The 26,555-nt window shown below is 36.1% G+C and overlaps 1 protein-coding gene across 6 annotated transcripts in view; it reads left to right on the top strand.

The window, feature by feature from the left end:
• The window catches only part of LOC148675894 (cytoplasmic protein NCK2), a 90,211-nt gene extending 67,527 nt beyond the window's left edge, over positions 1-22,684 (top strand). For 3 of the 6 annotated variants that reach the window (XM_088597457.1, XM_088597467.1, XM_088597476.1), the window contains 3 exons: positions 16,402-17,123; positions 18,695-18,745; positions 21,347-22,684. In XM_088597457.1, the coding sequence (XP_088453583.1) occupies positions 16,402-17,123; positions 18,695-18,745; positions 21,347-21,541 (968 nt within the window). In that variant the 3' untranslated portion in view covers positions 21,542-22,684. Of the gene's footprint in view, positions 1-5,766; positions 6,143-16,401; positions 17,124-18,694; positions 18,746-21,346 lie in introns of those variants that run through there. The other 3 variants (XM_088597449.1, XM_088597484.1, XM_088597493.1) reach the window with 3 other exon arrangements.
• Positions 22,685-26,555: the final 3,871 nt, after the last annotated feature.

Here is a 26,555-nt window from a genome sequence, read left to right as displayed (position 1 = left end):
ACAGCACATAGTTATATTTAGAACCTGCATATGTTCAGAGTATATAGAAGTCATTTATGAAGCAAACTACTTCAAGCCAAGAGCTTTGTGGCTCAAAAGCATTGTATTAGTTACTATGGTTAATAAGTAGGCATATCAAATCAAATGTGTAAATAGAACTTTTTGTTTACGGTACTTTGGCCTTTATCATGCACTAAAAAATACTTAAATTATAAAACTCATCATGCATTCTGAAGTGAATAACTGTACCCTATCTGGAGGTTGCCTGTTGCCAAATAAGGGGCCAGTGTTGAAGTCTTGATAAGTGCATGCTGCTCTCAACTGCAAAAATAGCCTAGTCTTTTGATATTTGTCTTTGCTTGTGACTTTTTTTCTCATGCCCCCAAGATCATTCTGTTTCCGCTACGCCTGCCAAGCAGCGTGCAGGAGAGAGACTGACCCGGGGGCTAGTCTGACGAGGATATCACACTGATAGCAGTGCGTTAAAATTAGTCATTCGAGTGAAAAAGGAGTGTCTGAAAGATGGCTCATATGACAAATGCCACAATGACAGCAATGCACTTTTTTGAGTCACACATCATTACACTGTCGAGGTTGAAACAGTTGCTTCCAAAAGTTTGTGCTAAACCACAGCTGCAGGCTCCCAGTTTTGTCCGTTTTAGTAAACAGATTGTCACCAGCTACTACTACTACAGCTACTACTCAGTAGCACTACTCAGTTTCTGCTGTACAAAAAAAGCTAAAAAAAGGTAGTTTGAAGATACAAGCTATTTGAACCAAGGTAATCAATTAAAATATGCATTATATATGTAAGTTGAGGCTGAAAATTCAGATCTTATCCTCTTAAAAACTGGACCAGCCCAGATAAAACTTCAAGTGAACCTAGCTAAAATTTGGTCAGGTCAAAGTAAAATACAAATAATAGTGGTGGGAAAATAGCTCCTTCAAAGAAAAGTGGTTAACAGATTTCTAGCCTGTGTCTTGTGATTGTTATGTCAGAACTTAAAGTTAGTAAAATTACATCAAAGATTAAATTCTGAAAATGTGTTCTTTCTCAGAAAATACAGAAACGCTTCATTTTTCACTACACAGGAGACAAAGTGGAGAAGTAAGAAATTACTTCATCAGTTGAACTAAGAGGGAGGTACTGTGAAAAAGTAACTGCAAAATAAATACTTCTTGTTGTTTTATATTATGGCACCAAATTGGTGTTTCAGTTTTTCCGTGAATTGTTTTGGATATGTGCTGGCCCAGATCGTTGTCATAACAATCCCTGGCATTCCTGACCCATCTCAAAATTCTATGAGGGTATGGGTTTGATCGGCATTAAGTAGAGTTTGTGTATAGGCCTATTTTTATACGTTTATGAAATATCTGAGTTATTTTTGTTAGGGATACTGATTTAGGCTACATTAAAATTCAGATTAGGAACTTGGACATATTGTCTACATGTATCTATGAAAATAGAAAGAATGATGGGAAAATTATTAAAAATGTTTTCAAAGTCTGCATGGCTTGCATTGAGATCTGCTATCTGAATTAATATGCTTTTAATACTTATAGGTTTTTGATGTTGGTACTTGGAAAGGTACACCTCTGAATAACCAAGTATTGTGCAGATCAGGACGCTGTTGATTCTGGGCCGTAGTTACATAACTGTATGATTGTTTTTGTAAGAATGGAGATGCTCTTCAAAAAACCATGTTATAATATTTAAAAGCAGTAAACCAAATGAATGTGAAGAATGAAAGAAATGAAATGAATGAAAGAACATTTTTTTCTGTAGTTTTGTAGTAAGAATTTCAGCTCAAGAGGATTTCAGAGGAAATCATTGGTAACATTACAGAAATTGCAAAGCAATGTTGATCAGTAGATTTCCTGGATTTGTGTTCTAGATCTTCCAACTGTTGCGTTTTGATGTAAGGTTACATCCTAAGTCACTTGTTTCTCCTCCTGTGTTGGCACAATGCACATGTAGCCTTACATTTTTCATAACGGACACTATAGTGAAAAGTCTTAGATTCAGCATTTTAAGGATTCTTTTATAGCTGTCCTCCAACATATTGAAGGTCGATGACTGCTTGCCTGCAATCTTCAGAGTGATTTCGCACCGTAATCATGATGGTGCATGGTTATTAAACATGATAGTGTTGAATGTCTCCCATGTGTTACCTGTTTTATACTTCAGGGAGACGGGAAACCTTTGCATATTTTGGAAGGCTCCTATTACACTTAAAATTGAAAATGTTATTATTGATTTGATTTTGAGGATTTTTATTTAAAGGAAATTGAATAAATAGAAACCTTGTTTTTTCTGGAATTCATTTATGCCAAAAATCACTTTGTCCTGTCCACTATTGTTATGATTACAGTGTATGATTATTAGAACTGTTTAAGAAAGGCACAATATCTAGTATGCAAAGAATTCTTTTGCATGATGTTTGTTGTTCCTTTTTCTTCAGAGGTATGAATTATTTGGAGGGCATTGTATATTTCTCCAGTGGAAGATGGGTTGTTCTTCAGAATCGAGTCATTCTATAAGTCACCAACATTGGTATCTATGACAAGTAGCTCTTAACATTTACATTGAACTACAATGTAAATGTTTCCTTTTTTTGTAGGGGGTGTATCCTATCGTGTTTAATTGATATTAAGTGCATTTTGTCAGAGTCCTGACTTCAATTAATGTGAAACCCTGAAGCCTCTGCAAAGTTATTGAAAAGCAGTTTTGCTTGAGCTTAATGTGTAATTATCTTCTTGGACCATTTATCATATCAACTGTATGCTCCAGCCTTCCTATCGATCGGAAACAATTGCACTGTGAGATAAAGAATTTCCATTTCTTGGATCAGAATAATGAGATGCAGTCTTGAGTTTTCACCAAAGGAAAGGGCATGAGAATTAATTAGTGTTGCTGCAAGACAGTTTGACCTTGTAATTAAATCTCAGTGTTGACCTCAAGAGAACAATTAGGGTCGCAGCAATAAAAATATTTTTGGATAACTTCACCAGAACACAGCTCCATAAGAGTAACAATTACTGCTAGGAAACATTAAAGAACAAGAATACAGTCTGCAGTAGGAAATCTAATGGATTAGATACTATTCAAGATTTTTGGACAATATTTTTTTTTAATGTATATTTCAATATAACAATCAGCCTACTTGGTAGCACTCAAAGATAAATCTTTAAATGAAAAATCCATTTAGAAAGTATTATCATCACAGAACTTCCCTCATCTTGGTGCAAATGATTTTGATTTGCGCCTTGTGATCTTAAGAGTGTGCAACTTGCTCTAGGTTACGATGTGAAATTTTAAAAGCATTCCCCTTTAAAATTACTTCTCAGTTGATTGTTTTGATGTTATGTGATACTGATATTGATGGTGTAATTCTGTTACTTTGAATAGTAAAATATGGCAGTAGCTTACCCAACAGAAATTCTAATATATCAAGTGTTCTATTTTTAGACATACATAGTCCTAAAAGAGTCAATACATTTAACATGAAATGGTAAGCTGTATAGTATGTCATTTTGGGATTCAAAATTTATAAAAAACTGATATGCTTTCTTTCATTACCTCACCAAGAAGTAGAATTGCTAGGCTCTTGTGTGCATGTAAATCAGATATGGGAATCTTCAGACCGTTCTGTAATAATTTGTCATATCATACTTTTAAGAACACTGTAAGGTCCTGGGGATTCAAATTTAGAATGCACTGTAGTGTAATATATTTAGAAAATCATTCACCAAGAAAGATTCTTTGGAAGGACTCCACAGAAAGCTGAATTATTCAGTGTCTTAGGCATAATACACACCTACCGTGAGTGTAAGGTTGTCATAACATTGAGGAAAAATTAAGTGTCATACAAGTGCACCACAGTGAAGGCAAAGTGTCTTTTCCATTCCATTTCCAGTGTTTATTAATGCTTCACCTAGAATGGATATTTCTATAAACCTACTTTCTCATTAAACAAAGAGTTCTACCACTCTGACAAAAAGTTCTTTATTTCATTTGTATGTTCACAACCCCAGAAAAAGTTATGCTCATCAAAACTAAATTAACAAGGCTGTAAATATTAGAGAAACTCAAAATATACAGAAAGACGGTAGAAAAACCCCAGACACAATCCATTTAGCCCAGACTTACTATTTTTGGATGGTAAAGTGTAATGCACTTAATTGGGTTAAACTGAGTATGCAAGTATGCTAATTGTTTAGTTTTTCCTTAATGACAGCAAGAGAGTTATAATGATTGCATTCAGATGAAGATTAGTCAAGGCTTGATCCCATCTGCACAAGCTCTTTTTGCTCAGCTTAGTAGTTTTTAAATGGCTGAAGATCATCTGGTCTTTCGATGTATAAAATTAAAATGTGTGATGCTGTACAACAGGTCTATTTATATGACATCCATACAAATAGGATGCTGGATGTCAATGTAGCAGCTGTTCTTGCATGATGAAGTCCTGGTAAATCCTGAAAGAGTTTAAGAATTTAACGCTGTGATTTCAGCATAACATGTTGACCTCATATCTAGAAAGCAGGCAATTAGTTTCTGAGGAATGTTATTATTATAGTAATTTACCTGTCATTTTTATATTTGACAGCCTTCACTTCACTCGTTCCACTTCTTTCAGAGATTAGAGTAAATCCAGAGATATTGATTTACTAGATTTTCAGTTTATATCTAGAGAAGCATAATAAATGAGTTTGACTTTTATGCTGTGCAAGCCATCCCATTGTTAAGATGAGATTGTACGAAATGCTCTTTTACAGTACGCATTTGTTTTACTGACATGCAAACAGTAAGGTTAAAAAAAGCTAGAAAGGGCTAGAGCTGTGTTTTTTATTCTGTCCAAAATGTCACCGGTCCAATATAGCTCTTACTTATTCTTATTTTAGGTTTAGGTATTGTTTTCTGACATTGTAATGGACACCTTCATCACTGTTTTTTCTTTTGTTATATCATTCACATTTTCGGATATTCAACCTTTACCTTATCCACAGTGTCCAAAAGGTGTTGAAACACTTACCATAGTGGAACAAAAAGCCCTGTATTCCATGTATTCATTCAGGGAATTTCAGTCTGAAAGAAATTAGATAAAATTAAATTCAGTCTTTGATGTCTTTAAGCAGTCTTGCTTCCTTCTTCTCACATCTGGTCAGTGGTAGACAAATTATTTCGTCCCTGGTTTACCTGCCACAATTAGCAAGTCAAGCTTGTTTTTTTCTTTCTTTTGTTTTGCTTTACTGCTATGTTTTAACTATATGGACTGCTATAAAGAATCTAGGTAGACTGAATGGTCTACCTGAATTTGTAACATCATATTCTTGTGTTGTCATTGTAGGCACTTATTATCTAGCATTAATGAAACTTTAAATGAGCTTAAGTGACTGCTATATGGTTTTCTTTTTGGTCTACAGGCAGCTGGTTTTATGAAGAATACATTGTCATGGATTATACATATTATCATGAGCGACATGCAGTGTGTTTTGGAAAAACAGAGAGTGTTGGTTCAAAAGTTAATGGTCAATTTGATTTTCCAGTTGATTTTTCCTACTTTTTCATGTTTAGTAAAATGGTCTCAGTCTGTTACAATCTTCTCATGTTTGCTGAATTACATCTATGTCGCATTGAGCAAAAACTGGAAGTCATTGGGAAAAAAATATGATCTCATAAGAAAGGAACTCTGTAGAACTATCACAGGGAAGTGTGTCCTGCTGATTGTTTTGGTGATGCTAAATCTTAAAAAAAACACCTAAAGTCTATGAGGTGTTTTATTTCGTAAAATATTTATTTGCATGTAGACGACACGTAGGCCCAGTGTTAGTGTTGCTTTCTAGGAGTTTTTTCCTTCTCCTCGTGTTTATGTGGGTTTCCCTCATGTGCTCCAGTTTCCTCCCATGGTCCAGAGACAAACTAGTCGGTTAAATGACTTCTGGGAAAAATTCCCCTGTGTGAGATACGCGTCTCTGTGTGCCCTGCGATGGACTGGCATCCTGTCCAGGGTAAATCCTGCCTTCTGCCCATTGTTCTCCAGGATAGGCTCTGGATCCCTGACTCTGAATTGGATGAAATGGTTACACAGTGGATGGAAGGGTGGGAGGCTGCATGGATGGGTCCTACAGTTGTGCACTCAAGGTTGGCTCTTCATTTTTCTTGTTCCCAAGTATATTTCACTAAGGAAATTAGATACTCCACTTCAGGTTTTCTTTTATTAGTTGTTTTGTTTTCTCTTTACACGTCAAGTTGATGTGGCAGCAGGGAGGTCATGATCACTGACAGTGACGCCTGCTCTGTAGCCTTTGATTTGATCCAGTTTGGGTGTTGAAATGTTGTCAGATGATACCTGGACTCGGCCATTTTAAAAAATGCACTTTGTTCTTTTCGAAAGGAGTTTTCAGATTCTATATGAGTTGACTGATAGATGTAATACATTACCTCTGCTGAAAAGACTTCTGAAACACTTTAAAGAACATGTGTAACCTTCAAGACAGTCGATTTCTCTTGTTATCACTAAAGACACTCTCAGGAGTGGAATGCTATGAATTCTTGTTGATTTTTTTTAACATGATGAAAGTCTCTTTCTTCGCAAGATTTGTTTTGCTGGGATCTTTGGACACTATGTACATTTCTTTGGGTCATTGCTGTTACACTCTGTTGTACTCTTGTCTTTGCAGTGACTGTTACTGTAAGGAATGGTCTAACTATTCCATCCATAATTTGTTACCCTTGGGACAAGTCTTTATCAAGGCCTAACATTGCTCATTTTCATTGTATGGAAATTTAGTAAGTGATATGAAATAGCTGTTGTGCAGGACCCTTAATCTTAATTGGCTTTGAGAACGTTGTACAGGAGCTTTACATTGATTCCCATTCAAATAAGAATTGATTTCAACCAGACATTGCAGCCAAATAGTCACGTGGAGATAAATTGATAGCTTGGCTCTGCATTACCAGCACTAAACAGTAGTATTGTACTGTAATAATCAATTCTTTTTGCCTAGATTAAAAAAAAATCCAAAAAGAGTGGTAGTTAAGGCAGAATGGTAAGTAGATGATCTGTTGTTCAAACAGTTATGCTTTGTTGAGATATATGGCACATTTGTATTTTGGAAATTATTAAACACCCATCACTATTCCTTCATATTTCATTGGTTGAGATCCACTGTTAGTATTTTCTGGAGCCCATTTGTTTTCCAGTTGACTTAAAAAAACTGCCTTTGTGTCAAGTGTAACAGTGAGCTCTACCTCTCAAATACTGCCTTCACGTTGCATATTCATTTATATCCTTACCCCAGCTACTGAAATTGTATGCTTTATTAAAGAGTTTCTCTAATAGGCATCAAAACAAGATCATCCCATGAACAATTCATAGACCCCGTTCTGGATGTTTCTAAACTTTCTTATTATGTCTGCATTAACCTGGATTTGTGATGTTTGAAGGCCAGTGAAGCATGTTTGATGTAAATAGGAGTGGGTTACTTGAGCAATGCTGAAATGACAGCAACCATGGTAAAAATATGTACCCATTGAAATAAGCAGTTGTTACAACATTGGTTGATTTGTATTCTTTTCTTGCATGTTGTATTATTTGTTCTGGAGTATACTCCTGATTGTTTAGTTCATACTGTAAGTGAAACGACTACACCAAAATCAGTGGAAAAAAGACATGATTCAAAGAAAGTGTTTCTGCCTCACATATTCAAAGTCAGTCCTGAACATTTAAAAAAAAAGATTTTTAAATATTAAAAGACTGAAGACATATTAATAGAACCACAGTCAATAAAAAAGTTATGTAATTATTATAGGGGAATCAAAGTTATTATATAATCTGCAACTGCCTAATGAGAACCATTGATTATAGCTAATTAATGACTAGTTAATGTATAATAATAGTTCATGTATAATAACTTATAATAGTTATCCAAAATCTCAACAAAACATGAATGTACGGTACATTTTTGCCTTATCCATACTGAATATCGGAATTCCCTAGGAATTATTCTAGGTGCATCTGTATAATTTTGGCACTGATTTTTGTCCTTGAGGTCAGAAAGCTGAGGTTGAAGAGCACAGCATAGGGCGAACATATCATGATTCATTATTATTTGAATTTATAAAGCGTTTTTCATTGCAACGTATCACAAAGCACCATAGCTACACAACACACGTATAGAGAAGTGAGATCTCTCTTCACCAGTTTATTTAAGGGGGAAGCTCAGGTAGAACCGATGGTTAAGCCTAGAGTGAAACATGTTTCGTGGGATCTCTAATGACAAAGTCAGTTGTGTTCCTCCTGTGAATGTTGTATTTAGCTTTGAACCTGTACTGTATGTACTGACTAAAGCTCCATAACCAGGTGGGTGTTTGGATTGTTAATCTCTTAATGATAAATGAAACTGGACTACAGATTTCATTATTTATGGAAATTAAAGACATAAAGCCTAACACTAAAACATTCAGCCTTTATAACTGCATAAAAAGAATATTTAAGGGAATTTGGCAGCATTATTTATTGCACAACCCTAAATATAAAATGGCTTTCTGGGAAGTTTCACATTGTTTTCTTATCTGTCATCCTATAAATATAAATGATTTATATAGAGAGGTTTTCTTGCAGAGTACATCTTCACTGCTTGATTGCATTCATATCCTTTTAAGATCTGTTAATTTAGGATGTTCCATTTTATCCCCCAGTTCTAAACATTTTAAAGTTTCTCTGGCCTACTAATAGATATTTAGATTTTGATGCATAGTATATACACATTGATTTCTTTCTTTAAAATCTATTTTCAAAAGGTTTAATGTTTTAATTTGTAAGGTTTATAATAGCTTTTTTAAAATTATTTTAATAATCAAATTTTGCGGCTTTTAGGAAGTTTATATTATGGTAGATTTCTCATTTCCTTTTGTGTTTCTTGCTCTGTAGGTTCAGTCTTTTGTTGTCAAGGGAACAGTTACTGGGGCATTCAGGTTAATGTAATACAATTTTTAAGCCTCAGTAACTCTAATGCACCTTTTTACTATTTTATATATAAGGTCTGTCTTTTTTGTCTAACATATTATCTGTAATTAAGGAAGATAAAAATTGCAAAATGTATGCAGGCATGTCTATATCTTAATATGATAAAACATAAATCAAAAAGGTGAACAAAATAAAAAAATGTATTTCTTAGTTGGGAAATCAGTCATGAAAGGCAATATATATCTTTCACACTCCAAAAATAAGTAAACCTATGGGTCGTAATTGTAAAGGGTTATTTTGCACCTTCATTATTGTTACCAAATTATAGTTAACAGGTGAATTATGCTTTTGCAACTAAACATATATTCCTGTCTTTGTTTCTTACAATACACTATGTTTCACTTTGCTCTTTCCCTCTACACTTTGGAATAAGAGCCCTTGCACTGTTGTCTACTTTACGAACTATTTCTAAGTGGTTTAGTTAGTTTGCCACAATATTTCAAAAGAGCTGTGTCAGCATACTGACTGCGATGGAATAAGTCACGATTAATACAGAATTGTTTTTTTTTGCTTTTCAGAGTGGAATTAACCTCTGCATGTTTCTAATGTATAAATCACCGAATTGTAGAGATTGTCCTCATAAAAACAGTATTAAGTTATACAGTAGGTGTTATTTTGTCTGTCCCATCAGTCAGCATTGTGTTAATTGTTTCAAGTGATAAAAAACAGAAACATTCTAATAAATTAAATCCAGCTACGACTGAAGTCAGATTTGTCCAGTTTATCTCATGTTTAAAGAGTGTAACATTGTTCCAAATTTCATTTCCTGAAAAGAAAACTGGATACAATTCACTGAATCAAAGAAGGAGGTTTCGATTTTAAAGCTATGTCTGTTACAGCACAACCATAAGCACTATAGAGGCAACAAGCACAGATCCTGACGATGCACTTTAAAATCAACAAATCATTGTTAAAATTTCTATTCAGTGTATCCCAATCTTTTGTTTGATACTAACTCTAATGTTTTCATTTATTGGTCTTTATTTTCAAATAGCCACTCTCTTTCTTGTTACCATGTCCTTTGATAAAAATAAGTTGCCTTCTTCATGCATGAATTGGCTGACTGTTAAAGACCACAGGTGGTATCTTACTTGGCAGAGAGTCATGGTGAATAACTTCCCTGTGTGAGGCCAGAAGTCACTGAGTAGTTGACTGTACGTTTGCCAACTTAGTTATTTCAAATGACAGTTCTTGAATTGTAAATCAAGAAAAACAAAAAAATGGGTTATGCTGTTACCCTTTTAGATACTGATTTCTGAAGAGTTTTCAAAAACAGCAAGTGACATGTTTAATTTGGCTTAGGAACACTTCTAGTACTTAAAAGTCCTTCTGTGTTAGTACCCAGAGCTCCTTTCAGACCTTGAAGCTTGAGATGTGGCAGACTTCTGCTAGTGGGAATGTCTCTGTCAAAGCAGATGCTGCCCTCAGCTGACTGCATGGCAAACATACTGTATTCTTTATCTGAACACAGTTTTGTAATACAGTATTGGCAGGATCTCCAAGTTAAATTTGCAGCCTGGAGAATACATGTAATTTCTTACGGCGACACAATTGTTAGGAACGTTTGTAGGTCCTGTATGTAGTCATTTTCATTTGTGTTATCTTGAGTGAAAAGAAGCATTTTCTGTCAAACACGTTTTATAATGGATGTTGTTCAATTATTTATACTGATAATTTAATGATGATCACTTCTGAATAGTATTGTCTATGTAACTGTAAAGATAATTCTGTTCTCATATGGTCTTCATTCAGCTTTCTCTGTTTTTGTGACTACCTCTTTGTGAATTAATCACTACTCTAAGAAGGCAAAGTATAGGTCTTGTATAAAATGATTACATATGCATATAAACATATTATTGTTTTTGTTTCAGCACCTGGATTATTATTAAAAGAGATAATTAATTGCAATTGTTAATATTGTTTGGAAATCAAAACAATACATAATAACTAAGCTATTATTTTGCTAATAAAGTAATATTTTCCCTTACAAACATACTTTTACAGTTATTTGGTTGAAGAAAAGCAACTAAGTCTCTGTGCGGAAAAAGTATTAATGTCTGCTTCAAATGCACCCTTAATAAAATTTGAGAATACTGTTTAAAAAAGGCAACCACACAAATTGCGCACGTTGATTTACATCATGTTCTGTTAATGTAAAATCAATTTATTACTGAAGTCCTTTCTGAATTATTTAGCTCATGTTTCAAGGCTTTAAGGAGCCAACAGACTGTATGAATAAAGATTTTGATAAATCAATATTGGTATTTCGATTTTTTCAAAATGTGGTTCAATTTATTCATAAGAAATAAAGGATCAATGAACTTTAGGTAAAAATGGCATTCTAAAGGTTATGGAAAGCACTTAATTATTCTGCTTTTCATTGGCAATTTTTCATTCTGCTTTCTTTCTTTTCCAAAGAAATGCTGCAAATATGGCAAGATTTTCCAATATCTAGTTTTCAAAGATTTTTGCCTGAATTAATATCCAGTTTGGATTCAGTTTCATGTTACTGAGTAAAACGGACACAAATAAGTATGAGATTTTTAGCAAGGTTTGCAGTTCCTTGCCCTGCATATTGTGCAACAGTGTTGGATACTGGATCATGTACTGTAGATTAAACTGTTAGGCTGTTTTATAGAGAAAGAGAAATAAAAGACCTCTTTTGTTGTGTAGTCCATAACAGGATATTAAATGTTCATTCAGACAGCAGTGGTATGTAGCTATTAAAATATAGTTGTAGCCTAAACTATTTAATGTGTCTAAATTAGATCCTATGTACAAAAGCACCAGTGCATTCATTTTTACTGAAATAAGACAAATTCGAGACAATCTTGTATGATAGGGAACAGCTAAAGGATTATTCCATGCTGAAAGGAAAAGAAAAGCATGCGTTTTGGCTGAGGAGCCTTCTTCAGCTGTCTGACACAACTATGCACTTGAATATTGTGATTACTGTCCTGGAAAGTCTCAGTACTATGGAGAATTACTTTTTAAAATATTTTTTGTCAATTACAAAATTACAGTGCCATGAGCAACTGTAAAACATATTTTAGTTAAGGTCTTATTTTTTAAACACTTCCTAATATTTCCTTGCAGTATTTAAAGCTTTTTGCAAACTGTATTTTTATGCAAGACTGTCTGAGTTAGGCAAGGTCAAAGGATAATTGCCTCTTTTGTTGAATTATGTGAGGAAGTGCTGCTAACGTTCATTAAGCTCACATCCCTTGTTATCCTGGATAACAGCTTATTAAACAAATGCTAGTATGCACTATGATTAACTGGGATACTCGAGGCCTTGCAAAAGTATTCAGACCCTTTATAAGTGGTTGAATTTTGTGAAATTACAAAATGCTGCGTACACATTTTTTTAAATTGGTATTTTATTTGAAACCTGAATGCTCAAAATGAAGACTAGTAAGGGTCAGACAAGTCACGGCTCAATTTTGCCAGTTGTTTCTTCTATCACTTATATGCTTTGTTTCAGATTTCATGCAGGATTTAAGAAGTTTTTTTTTTCAGTAATGTCTTCCTTTTTCCCACAGTTCATAAGCTAGAATTGGCTCATGGATATCTCACTCATTGAGCACTAGTTTTTTCAGAGTCAGTGTTATGCTCACAGTGGCATCCTTAACCAGATCCCTTTATGCTTGTCAGCTTAGTTGGGAGCACCTTGGACTTCTTAATGATCGATTTGGGCTGTTTATTTTATTTACCCTTTTCTGGGTCTGTGCCTTTCTACAACTTTATTCCGGAGTTGTTTTGAAAGCTCTTCAGTCTTAATTATTTGCTTGACATTCACCACCGGACTGAGGAACCTTACAGAGTTAAGAATATGCTTCTGAAAGCATGTGAACCATTTTATTGCGCAGAGATTATAACATATATAACTACATAACTTATATATATAACTTATAACGCCAGCAGCCATATCACCCTGCAACTCACAACTGGCAACCCACTGAAGCTAAGCAGGTGTGAGCCTGATCAGCACCTGGATGGGAGACCTCCTGGGAAAAAAAACTAAGGTTGCTGCTGGAAGAGGTGTTAGTGGGGCCAGCAGGGGGCGCTCACCCTGGGGTCCATGTGGGTCCTAATGCCCCAGTATAGTGACGGGGACAGTGTACTGTAAACAGGCGCCGTCCTTCGGATGATACGTAAAACCGAGGTCCTGACTCTCTGTGGTCATTAAAAATCTCATGGTGTTTCTCGAAAAGAGTAGGGGTGTAACCCCAGCGTCTTGGCCAAATTTCCCATTGGCCCTTACCATGGCCTCCTAATAACCCCCCTCTATGAATTGGCTTCATTCTCCTCCCCACTGATAGCTGGTGTGTGGTGATTGTTCTGGCACACTATGGCTGCCAGGTGGATGCTGCACATTGGTGGTGGTATAGGGGAGTCCCCATTACCTGTAAAGCTCTTTGAGTGGAGTGTCCAGAAAAGCACTATATAAGTGTAAGCAATTATTATTATATACTAGTTAATATTTCAAAGTGCCAAGACAGAAAATATTAGAGCAACAAAATATCAAGACTTTGCCAGGGTCTGAGCGAAGTCCCTTCAATACTTTTATGTTTACCTGTCTTAACACTCTGGAGAGCAAATTCTCATCACTCTTTAGGAAAGGCCATTGTATTAGAATTACTGCAATTTTGTATGAAAATGGCCTTTGACACAAGAATTGCAATTTCACTTTTTCACTCAGCATTATTTTTAACTCAAAACAGTAAATTAACCATGAATTGTTTAAAATTTGCATTATAATGAGACATATATAAATGTTTTAATGCAGATTGAACTTCTTGATGAGATTCTAAGCACAATGATGATAAATTGTTTATATACCGTACTTGGGGTACTTAATTCTTTTCTTGTTTGAGAACCACTGTGCAAATGTTAAATGTTTAAAAGGATGTTGGTTAAACATAGCACCTTCTAATGTATTTAGTTGTACTTGGCAAGTTACTTTCTAATACTTTCAAAAATCCTTCATAATGCAAAACAAATGGGAAAAACGTAACATTGTTTTTTGATATGATGTGCACAAAAATAAAGCAACACAAACAGCAAACCTAAAGGAAACCTAAAACATGATAATGCTTTAGTCTGTGTGTAATGCTTTGTGTAATTATCTTGTGACTTGTATACTGACAGTGTTGAATGACCTTAGCATGAAAATTGCATGTTTCTTAACATGACAGTTTAATGGTAGTCATACTATGTTTTGGTATGTTGCCTTCCTTTTTTCAAACATTTTTTTAAGAAAGACAAAATATTTCCTTAGAGAGTATTGACACATTTGTTCTGTGGATGGTTTAATTTAAGTGTATAGGTGATGCCTTGTCAAGATAGACTATAACACCCAGCAGATTTAGAAGACTATTAAAAGGTATTCCCTGTAATCAATCCACATTTTTCTTGCTAATCAAATGCTAATGCTTATCAAAAAGATCAATAAAGAACTATTGGTTTTTGACGGTCACTTTCTTGTAATATAAGACTCAGATGATTACATTTTTTTCATTGGGGCTTTTACCGTGCAAGCTTCTTCAGTGGGAGGTCATTCTTTTACTGTTGTGGCCGAGTGGTTATTGTGAAGAGCTTTAGTTATCCATAGTTTTGTATAAACAATAGAATATTAATATGAAGATATTAAATACTGTATATGAATGATGTCCTAACTACTTTGAAATTCACAATGCTTAAAAAAATGTCCACTCCTCAGATTCTTGCCTTGTCTTTATTAGCCTTTTGTGGTACTGACATTTTTTACTTATTATTTGCTCCAAAAAAGGTTGCAGGTTACTGCCTCTGAACTATGCTGGAAATGCACAGCTCCAGAGATGTCAAGGCTGTGAAGTTTCTTGTCACCAGTCTGAGCTTCCTACCTCATTGTTACTGATAAGTGCCAAAGATGTGCATGAGCTGTCATTTGTGAAGACTGTTCAAGGTGTTGTCTTCCAGATTGTTTTTTGGGTACCCAGGGAATGCACCGATATAATTATGTTGAAGGTCTTGCAAGACTATGCCTTGTAGCTTATGAATAAATATGACAGACATTTATCTTCATTATGTTCATTATGAACATATAAATGCTCTGTCAAAGAGTCCTCAATAGGCAGTGAATTGTCTTTCCTGTTAACATCTTTACTTTGGACTTGTGTGGGTGTGTGGGGTAAACCTTAATTAAATCGCCTTAAACGGTCAAACTACTTCCTACAAAACATACATCTTTTAAACTACAGGAAACTATATAAGAAGAACTTTGTAGTTTACTTTTGTCTTACTACGTAACATTGTACTACAAAATCTTGACCAAGACTAGGTTCTCATGTTTCAAATCTTCAGGCATCATTTTACTTCCCTAATTCTTCTGATCACTAAATTCAAACCTGACCTATGTATTTCCCTTAATATTTTAGAGATAAGTGGTGCAGTGACATGTTTTAGACTACCTCTTCAGAAAACACTGAATCTGTGTTGCTAGACCACTTAGTTCTTCTTGACAGATTTGGTGATTTTAATGTTTCACACCATGAGGAGGTTCTGTTGCAGTTTCCTATTAGATTCAACAGGATTTAGTAAGAATGTAGCATTTTTGGAAGACTTGTCTGTGGGTTGTAAATACAACTCTAAACATTTATCTTTTTTTGGATATAGCCTTCAGTCATTCTTAAACTGGGCAATAATTTGAGTAGGAATCAATATCAATTTATGAGACATTTTTAATGCTGAAACAGTGGTTTTGTCCTAATCCTGTTTATTATATTCCTGCAATTACTACAAACAAATCATTTGTGATCTGTAATTGTTGCATGTGTTTTTTTTTCACTCTTGCACAAGTTATTTTTTTTATAATGACTGCTATAAAAGTTATGAAATCAAAAAAACTTTTAAACTAGTAGCTTTAAAACTAAAAATTAGACTAAAATTTATTTTTTTAAATGATTATCAATGTAGAACTCTCTGAATCTACATGCTTTTGTTCATAAACATGCTGCATTATCTGATTACATTATTTAATAATGAGCCATATGTTTTTCTTTTGTTATTTTGAGTCATCGGTTCCCGAAGAAGTCGATTATATTTCCTTAGCCAGGACTGCAACACAGGCCCCCCTTGCTCTGCAGTCATTTTATCTTCTGTACTCATTAAATTGTTTTTTACCAATTCATTTCTATATAGTCATTATACTTGATTGCAAACAGAAAATTGCAATAATTGGAGACTGCTATGTAAAGGCATTTTTATTTTTTTTTGTTAAGATGGAAAAAATTATTATTTTTTTAGATGTTACATTATACACAGTGCAACAAAGGGCTAATAGACTATAACCTGACGGAGCCTAGTGTTTTTCCTTTTTGTCTTTGGACAGGCCTGGGCAAGACCAAGAGGAAGACAAGTGCTCGAGATGCCTCACCCACTCCCAGCACAGATGCTGAGTACCCTTCTAACGGCAGCAGTGCTGACCGCATTTATGACCTCAACATCCCTGCCTACGTCAAGTTTGCCTATGTCGCTGAACGCAAGGATGAGCTGACGCTGGTGAAGGGCACCCGGGTGACGGTGATGGAGAAATGTAGCGATGGTTGGTGGAGGGGCAGCTATGGGACCCAGGTGGGCTGGTTCCCCTCTAACTACGTGGTGGAGGAAGGGGATGAGGCCTCAGCTGACTCCCCCAGCTTCCTTTCCTCGAGACAGGGCGCCACAGTCAGCAACGGCCAGAACACCAAAGTCCTCCACCTTGTCCAGACTCTGTATCCCTTCAGCTCCGTCACTGAAGAGGAGCTGAACTTTGAAAAGGGAGAGACCATGGAGGTGGTGGAGAAACCCGAGAATGACCCCGAGTGGTGGAAATGTAAAAACTCCCGGGGACAAGTGGGCCTGGTGCCCAAAAACTATGTGGTCATCTTGAGCGATGGCTCTGCCTCCAGCAGCTCCCACTCTCCTCAGATAAGCTACACCGGGCCCTCCCCTACAGGCAAGTTCGCTGGCAAGGATTGGTACTATGGAAACATCACCCGGCATCAGGCGGAGTGTGCCCTCAATGAACGAGGGGTGGAAGGGGATTTTCTTGTCAGGGATAGCGAATCTTCGGTAAGTAGTGTGCTGGGTAAAATAAGGAGTTGATGCAAATCAGGGACATACCACAGCTACATTAGTGAGGTCAATCTGTTTACATACAGCAGTAATTAGATGAATAGAATGAATAGTAATTAGTAAATAGAATAACATGTTTTTGCTCTCCTGACATATACACCAAATATCAACAATGGCATATAGACTATGCTATATAATTACTTTTTAATGCATTCAGTTAATAAAAGTAATATTTTCTTTGTAGAACATACACTGATATTTTATTGTACAGACATGCCTATCGATACATTCATTATGTTGAATAACAATAGTTAATCTTTTTGAAGGATTATAGGCAAATACTGTGTGTGGCCATTGCTGAAGGCAATGAAATTGTCCATCTGTGATACATGCTTTGTACCAAAGATTTCTGTCCAATTCTTCTCATAAAGCCTGGACATGTATGTGCCAGTTCCCTGGTTTCTAAGTCCTAGACACTACACTTCATTCCAGCTCCACTCATAAATCTTACAAATCTTCAGTAGGGCTCAAGTCTGACAAGCGGGTTATCCACAACATAAAGGTCACATTCCCATCTCTGAAGAAAGCCATTGTTACATGAGCACCATGAGTATTACTGTTGGTGTGCTGGAATGTGTCACATCAGGATGAACATATTGGAAGGGCAACAAGTGAGATCCCAGGGCTTTTTTCAATGTAGCACCATGTAGTCTGGTTGCCATTTATCAGTGCGAGTGGAGTTCTGTAGTGCTTAGACTTCCCTGACCAGACTATCACTTTTAAAACCTTGCCATTAATTGGTCTGTTATACACACCAATGTGCTCATCATTCTGCACATTTATGTCATAGTCACTGACACATAACCTTGATTTATCACTAAGAAGACCGTGGCTCCACTGCTGATGAATTCATTTGAGGTGTTGAACATACAAATGGCATAAAGTCTTATTTTCAAAAGTGGGGTATATGGTCCTCTCTAAGTTTTTCATTTTCACCTGGTCTCAGTCATAGGTCAGTCACCTGTGCAGTCAGGATTTAGTGCTTATATAGCAGTAAAGCCTCTTGAGTGCATCACAGTCAGTTGTGAATGATCAATAATCAGTTATACCAAAAATGTTTAATATCCAAAATCTATATACACTGTATCATATTTTTTCTCAAACCATAGTCATGTTTTTCATAAATTTCAAATAAGCTCATCCTGGATATGACCAATTCAGACAACTGCTCTTCAGCCAGCATAGCAGTGTTTTTAGCAAATAATGTAAAATAATATCATATTTCCTCAAGGGACATGGATTGTAATTTTGATAAGGCCTTCAGTATGCTGGAGAGTAAAACTGTGCTGTAAACAATTTCCAGCACATGACATTAAGAAATGGAATGTGTAGAATCTCAATTTCTATACACCTTTCTTCCAAAACAACTAAAAACAAGAATGCTGAAAATACATTAGAGTGAAATTTTAAGAGAGAAGACGGTTGTGGTTTAAGATATGAAAATTCATAACTGGTCTCTGAGCAGGATTATGCTGTACATCCATTCCTTTTCTAACCACTTCATCCAGTACAGGGTCACAGGAGAGCCGGAGCCTTTCTCAACAAGCCACAGGTGCAAGGTGGGTATACACCCTCGGCAGGACGCCAGTCCATCACAGAGCACGCGCACTCACGCACATCTAGGGCCAGTCTTCTCAGAACCTACCAGTATGTGTTTGGACTATGAGCGGGAACTGCAGTACCCGGAGGAAACCCATGCAAACACAGGGACAATATAAAAACAACAGAGAACGCACCTCAGGTCCAGAATTGAATCCATTGTCCCAACACTATGAGGCAGCAATACTAAGCACTGTGCCAATGTTTTGCTCCTGCATGGCATTTGTGGCTTCTACTTTTTATTAACTTTTTAAATTTTCTACTCTAGAAGATAAAAGATCTATTAATGGAAAATCATGAACTCTTTAGTGGCTCACCCAGTGAATACACTGCAGTCATAGCAGCATATAAAACCTACCTGGAGACTGTTAAACAACTTGGGTTATTCCATTTGCCAGGTGTGGGTGGGGACTCAGAATGGCTGTGTGTGATTGGTGGAATGCTATCAGTGACAGATTCAGAGCAGGATGTTTTGGTTACAGTCCAACAGCACATCTCTGTAACTTGTTGCCAGCAGGACAGATCATGATCAGCAAAAATTATGTATCACATTGTTAGCACTAAAGGTCTGTCTTTACACTTCGGTTTCACAAGGTGAAAAGCTGTTTTTGTGTTTTACATTGCCTGAAAACATGCCTGAAAGTTGTACTTCTTTCTCAGGTATTGCATCAGAATGACAATTTGATAGCAGCCTGTTCTTCCCAACAGGGAGGCTGGGGCTTGAGTACTATAAATGGTGAAAATAGATTGCCAGTGGAGAAATAGAAAACATTTATTCTTTGCATTGCAGGAGCACCCAGCTGTCTGCTTTGGAAATACTTTACCACAGAGAAAATATATGACAGGAATTAGGACACTTTACAATTTATCTGCTGCTTTTGAATTTTTTTGTATCAGTGAAAAACTAAATGTCATCTTCATCTTCATTTCTCCCTGATTTATTTTTCAATAATTTGTGTAGAAAATGTTGTCTTCAAATTGCCCAAGACAATACGTTCAAGTGTAATTTCTGCTTCCTCTGCTCTTTGATAACAAAAATAATTTTATAACTTTTTTTTCTTGCCACAGGAGAAATCCCCGTGACTTCGGTTTACATGTTTCACGTTCCATGTTCTGTTATGAGCATTAATACCCATTACATTGTCTCAAAGCTTTAGGGCTTATAGGTTGTGTACTCTCTCTTGATGCCACTAGATGGCATAGATGCATTTTACATTATGCTCCAAAATCATTATTTTCATTTGACAAAAACCATCAAAATTAATAAATGTGACTGCAGTTGTGAAAGAAGTCACATTCTTTAACTGGGCAGTGATATTAATCTTTCTTAAATAGAAATGAAAGTTTAGAATGTTCCTTGATGACTCTTTTCAAATGACAGTTCTTTTACTCTACTGGTATAACTGGCATAACACTGACTTCACGTTATTCTTAAGGTGGTTGTTAGAATGTGTGACTTTTAAACTATGTATGTTCTCCCTGTGTTCACATGGGTTTTCGCCAGGTGCTTCAGTTTCTTCTCACAGTCCAAAGACTGTAGGTTAAGACTGGTAGGTTAACTGGCTTCTGGGAAAATAGGCACTGGTGTGAGTTTTTGTCTGCATTTGCCCTGAGATGGACTGGCATTTGTCCAGGGTGTATTCTGCCTTTTGTCCATTGCTTGTCAGTGTAAGCTCAGGCTCCTCCGCAACCCTGAATTGGAAGAAGCCATTAGGAAATAGATGAATGAATTGAATTCTAAACTAAGAATGCTTTGTTGCTCGCTGCTGTGATACTGGAAAGTACAACTTGACTGGTTCATAACTGACCTTATGGATTGATTTAAAGTATTTTTAAAGGCTCAGAATTAAACATGCACATCATTTTGAAGTAAACTAATTTTTAAAACAATCTTAAAATAAATGCTGTAACATTACTGCTCTTTATTTGACACTGCCGTTGGGTTTTTGTTTGTGAGATTTGGAATAAATGTAGCTATGATTTTCGTTCATTTTGATTGTTTAACATTCAATAATTAAATATGTATAAGGAAACAATGACAAATAATTTTGAATTAGGGGTTTAGTAGGTTAACGTCATGGTAATGTGTCAGTTAGTCCTGCTGTCATTAAGGTTTTGGGCTTGGTCCTGATCCAAGGTGCCTTCTTTGTGAAATTTGTATCTCATCACTTTGACCATGTGGACTTTCTCCCGGTGCACCTTTTCCCTCCCTTTAGTCCAAAAAATGCAGTGTAGGTTCTCTGGTATCTCTAAATATCACCACTTTTAGTACCTGTGCCTTGTGTGAGACTGGCATTCTGTCCAGGTTGTCGCCTGTCTTGTATCTATGGTCTGATGGGCTTTTGCTCACCACAGCCATATATTGGACCTATTAGTGATTAAAAATGGATGAATGAATGTAATAAGTGAGAAGTATAAATGGTTTGCTATTTAACAAATTAATGTATAATCTTTAAAGGCCAAGACTGTGTGTACATCATATACTTTAACTAATTGATCTGTAATTGGAAAAGTACAGTAAATGTTTCATGTCTTTGTATCTGTTTTTTCTCTCTCCACAGCCAAGTGATTTCTCTGTATCACTCAAAGCATCAGGAAAGAATAAGCATTTCAAAGTGCAGCTTGTAGATGGCGTGTACTGCATTGGCCAGCGGCGCTTTAGCACCATGGATGAGCTGGTGGAACACTACAAAAAAGCTCCTATCTTCACCAGTGAACACGGAGAGAAGTTATACCTTATCAAACCTCTGCAGTGACCCAGGCTCTGGAATGGGCCTACATCAGGCCTGTCACAGCTAGAAGCCTTAGTTCTGGACTTTCACTTTTACAGAGCAGAGCCATTTCTATACACTTTAATTCTGTTTTTTATTGCTATTATTTAAACAAATAAGCAGACAGGAAAATAATCTGGGGCTCGTAATGAATGATTTAGCTCTGTTAGTGGCTGTTTGTCCTTTTTTATTGTTTCTATGCCCAATTGTCCTTCAGTTCTTTTGAACTTATTTAACCTTTCCCAAGGTTGAAAAAAAATGTCTTCACTAAGTGACCATTTTAAGCACTCGCTTTATGCCTTGGCTGAGAGCTCCTTCTGTAGATGTTGTGCTTAGGATGTATTGAAAAACTGGGGAGGAGAATTTCACAATCACAAGACAGTGTTAATCCGTTTCAAATTGCTCTCACGCAAGCAGGTTTCCTTTAGAGACTGTCAAATGGCACTGAATGCACTGAAGCTAAAGTAAAGGAAAGCCTATAGGTAAATCAGTTGTTGCTGTGAATTCTGCAGTTTTTGCTTCACAGGTTGGTAGTCACAAGAACCTCTAAGCTCTCTTATACCAGTGAGCAATAAATGCATATTAACAGTCCAAAGTTATGATACAACTGATTTTACATAGATTAAAGATTGTAGAATGAATCTGCCTAAATCGTAGAGGGGGAAATGATTTTTGCCAGAGAGAGGTCTCAAAGTTGCTTAGAAAAAAAACTCAAAAGTGAGTTGAGAGTTGAATGTTTGTTGTACAACCAAATGTGCCACCCACATAACGTGTGTCCCTTTTGCCCTACTGCTTGTTTCAATTAAATAATTACGTATTTAATTCTGAGAGTAATAAGTACCTGTAGCTGTGGACACTAATAAGAATCATTAAAAAACATTTTTATTATTTACATTGGAAAATGTTTACCAACAAAACGTCGTTGATATTAAGAATTCTCAGCTGTTTTAAAAAAAGTATATGTCTGAATGTTCTCGAGCATAATTATTTAATTCTTATTTCCACTGTATGTATATTTAAAAATAAGGTGCATATATAAATTGTTTAGATTCAGCAACAATGTACTGTACTTAAGACAGTGTGTTGACAACTGAAATACATTGGTTCAATTAAAATTTTGCAAAATAACTTGTTATATTTTATCACTATTCTTAGCCACCCATTGAGAAGTAACGTGCACGGTGTTTATTCTCTTGGGTATTAAACATACTTCAGTGGTATGTGTGTTTGTTACCCTAAACCCCCCAGATGGGTGAATAACAGGTGTTTACACGCATGCATGTGTTTATTTGTTGGGAAACACTGGGTAGCGTAAGAAACATAGTTTGCATAGTAACATCAGGTGCTATTATCCTTGAAAAAGAGTGTTGAATTATACAGTGATAGAAGACTGGCCCCGATCAAGTGTGATTTGAGCAGGAAGAATGCAAAGTTACTTGTTATATATATATACCCGTTGACAAAATATTTTATTTTGAAGATAAAATTATCTTTATTTCCATAAAAGCATTTTAACCACCTTTTGTTTTAAAAAAACTATGTGCAGGTGTGTAAGGCGATCGGGGCCCTTTTTTGGCCTAATTTAGGACTGTCTTTTCAAACCATTTTCTCCTCATTTCTAAGAAAATGTGTTGTCGACTGTTTGAACACACAACACTGGAATGTAGAATAAATCCTTGTGATCTGTCACATTATAAGTTACAGAATTGACATCACCCCCTCCTGAAATCTAGAGAGTGTAAATGTCTGCCGCGGCAGAGGACCTGTCTGGTGTGGTGGAGTCATACGCTTGGAAATGGAGTTATGTGTGGTTGGAGGGGCAAAGGAGAGCCTCACTCGTTATACATGGTAAAATCTTCATGTGATGGTGAGGTGCTGGAGATCCCACTTAGCAGAAAGTCACAAATTGAGATGAGAGCTCTGGAATATATTAAGCAAACATTTTGTCACTATTCAAGGTTACCATATTCTGCAGATTGATATGCACATGGTAAAACAGCTAAACTAAACGATGCATGATGAAATGTGAAGATAAAAGTTCTAGATATATGAAAATATATTAAAAATAATTGATCAAGCTTCACAGTAAATTAAATGAGTAAGTCTTGTTCAAAATTGGCTCATAATACTGTATGCCCTAGCATTAATAGACCAACTAATCTCTAATTTCTCCATTCATTTCCAAATTGATGCCAGACTTTCCCTGGAATTCACCACCCTAATATTCAACTCTTCTGCCCCCTATTCACCTCAAAACTATTTCTAACATTTTTGTTCCCTACAAGACACCTCCTATTGTAAAGGAACAAATAATAGGTTTAATCCATGCTGAGAAGAGAAGAAAGAAAACACCACGTTTTCTTCTTTCTTCACACCCAAAGAAGGCTTCATCCAAAGCTATTTATTGTTGCTGTTTGAAGCATATCAGTTTTTAATCAGTAGGTGGCAGACTTTCTGTAGAAAATGGAAAGATTATGACAAATGTTGAAACCTTTGTTAAACTTTAGTCTGGTGTATTTAACTTATGCAGCTGGTAATACATCTTTATAATGCTCATGATCTCATTTTGTTAGAGGAGGAGTAATACTAGGAGAAATACTTTGTCTTGTGTATGAGCTTAGTTGTTCAGCAAAAACCCTTTTTTGTGAAAATAAAAATAATTAAAAAGTATATCATTTTACCCTCCCTCCAGAAAATTTCCAACAAAAGTTGGTAAAATTAGACAACTATGATAGAAACGTCCTGATTAAACATTTTCACCATTTTAGTAATGTTACTTCCTAATGTCTCATCCCCCAACACCATGGATCCCAGCAGCAAAGAGCTCCATAAGAATGTTTATACAGGACAGGATCCAATGAGACCAGGGAATGTCAAGGCTCTCAATGCAGGGCTTTTAGCTGCGGTGAGATCAGACTACGAGATCTGTTTTCTGCTGCTGTGAGGCCAAGATTGGAGTTTCTTACAAAATGGTATGTGAGACCACGAAATATCCTTGTTTAGAATTGTAGACAAGCAGAATGCAGATTCTGAAACTAAAACACATCTAAACATCTTAAACACCCAAAAAATATGTGAAAAGATGACCAAAGGGTCTCATTTAGAATGGACAGAAGGGACTAGAATGATGGCATTTATTGCAGCTCAAATACAGTGTGTGAAAGGAGCTCCTCGGTGACTCAAGGGCCCTTGGTCATTGAGCTCTATAATCCGGGCATTATGGATTCCAGCCGGTGTCATGTCAGAATAGCTGACTATGACTTGAATACCTCAGGAAGTGCCACCTCATTAGCTGAGTGCCATCAAGTGTAGGACAGGATTAGTTAGCCCAGGCTCTCTCAGCTCTCAGGCAGCAAGTGAGTGATGCACATCTGTAGCAATTGGTGCTGAATCTCCAGTACAGGGCTGCATAGGTAGTGACTTGGTTCTCTCCCGTGTACAGCTGCAGGGTTCAATGGTGTGAGTAGATACATTGTACATATACTGTATAAAAGATAACAAATCAGGGGGGTGTATAATAAAAGTCAATTTGAAATGTTTTAAATATATACACTGGGAAGAAAATGTTGTTGATCATTCCATGGTGACCCAACAGAAGAGTGCATTTCATCTGGACCAGCAAGTTCCTTTACTAGGTAATGATAGATGCTAAAGGTTTGTATTAAGCCTCTAACAGAAAACAGGAATAAAAGAGGACAATCCCTTGTTTTACATCAGCAATTCCAAAGTTCATGTACTGGATATGTCACCAGTGGGTTTTCAACGTTTATTCTGGGGAACAGCTGTGCCCTCCAGTTTTCCTCCAACTAATTTCTTCATTTCAGTTTTCCCTTTTTTGCCATACTGATTTGCTCTAATCACTTAATATTGTTCTAAAACAATTGTAAATACTGTATTATCAGTGCCTGGTGCATGGAGTTTTCAGAGTTTTGGAACTCCAAACACCTGCTCCTGAATTGGTGTATAAAATGAGCATGTCATGTGCCGTTTGCAGTACAGCATTACAATTACCACTACACTGTGGTTAAAAGTATCATTGCATTTGGCATTAAATGCAAGAAACAAGAGATTTTCACATTCAGAATGACTTTTCCAAACTTTTCATTTTTTGACCATTTTTGAGCGACAGCCGCGCGGCTTAACAAAAACTCCAAAATCTGGCCAAATTTTTTTCTCGAGGAAACAGCAAAACAACAGTTTTCCTGCATTTCAAAAGCATCCTAAAGCACAGCAAATGCATCAGAAAATGTCTAGTTCTTTCTGAAACCCTAACCCTAACCCTACCTCGGGCTCTTCTGGAACACAAATACAGTACTGTACTGTATCAACAAAAATACCTAGCAATAATGTATTCAAAACATCACCCAATTGACTCCCAACTAGTCAGAATCTTTTAAAACATCATTCCTTGTTTTATTCAATATATCTGCACTAAATCTGTTTTAAATTTCCAGTGTTTTGCTTTTTCTCACCTGCTCCTGAATTGGCGTATAAAATGAGCATGTCATGTGCCGTTTGCAGGACAGCATTACAATTACCACTACACTGTGGTTAAAAGTATCATTGCATTTGGCATTAAATGCAAGAAACAAGAGATTTTCACATTCAGAATGACTTTTCCAAACTTCATTTTTTGACCATTTTTGAGCGACAGCCGCGCGGCTTAACAAAAACTCCAAAATCTGGCCAAATTTTTTTCTCGAGGAAACAGCAAAACAACAGTTTTCCTGCATTTCAAAAACATCCTAAAGCACAGCAAATGCATCAGAAAATGTCTAGTTCTTTCTAAAACCCTAACCCTAACCCTACCTCGGGCACTTCTGGAACACACATACAGTACTGTACTGTATCAACAAACATGCCTAGCAATTATGTATTCAATACGTCACCCAGGTGACTCCCAACTATTTAGAAACATTTAAAATAACGTTTTTCAGTATATTCAATATATCTGCACTAAATCTGTTTTAAATTTCCAGTGTTTTGCTTTTTCTCACCT

This window comes from Lepisosteus platostomus, chromosome 2 (assembly GCF_059453375.1).
Source record: "Lepisosteus platostomus isolate fLepPlt1 chromosome 2, fLepPlt1.hap1, whole genome shotgun sequence".
Lineage (NCBI taxonomy): Eukaryota > Metazoa > Chordata > Actinopteri > Semionotiformes > Lepisosteidae > Lepisosteus > Lepisosteus platostomus.
Note: the sequence above shows the minus strand (reverse complement) of the source record. Positions and strands in the feature narration are given on the sequence as shown.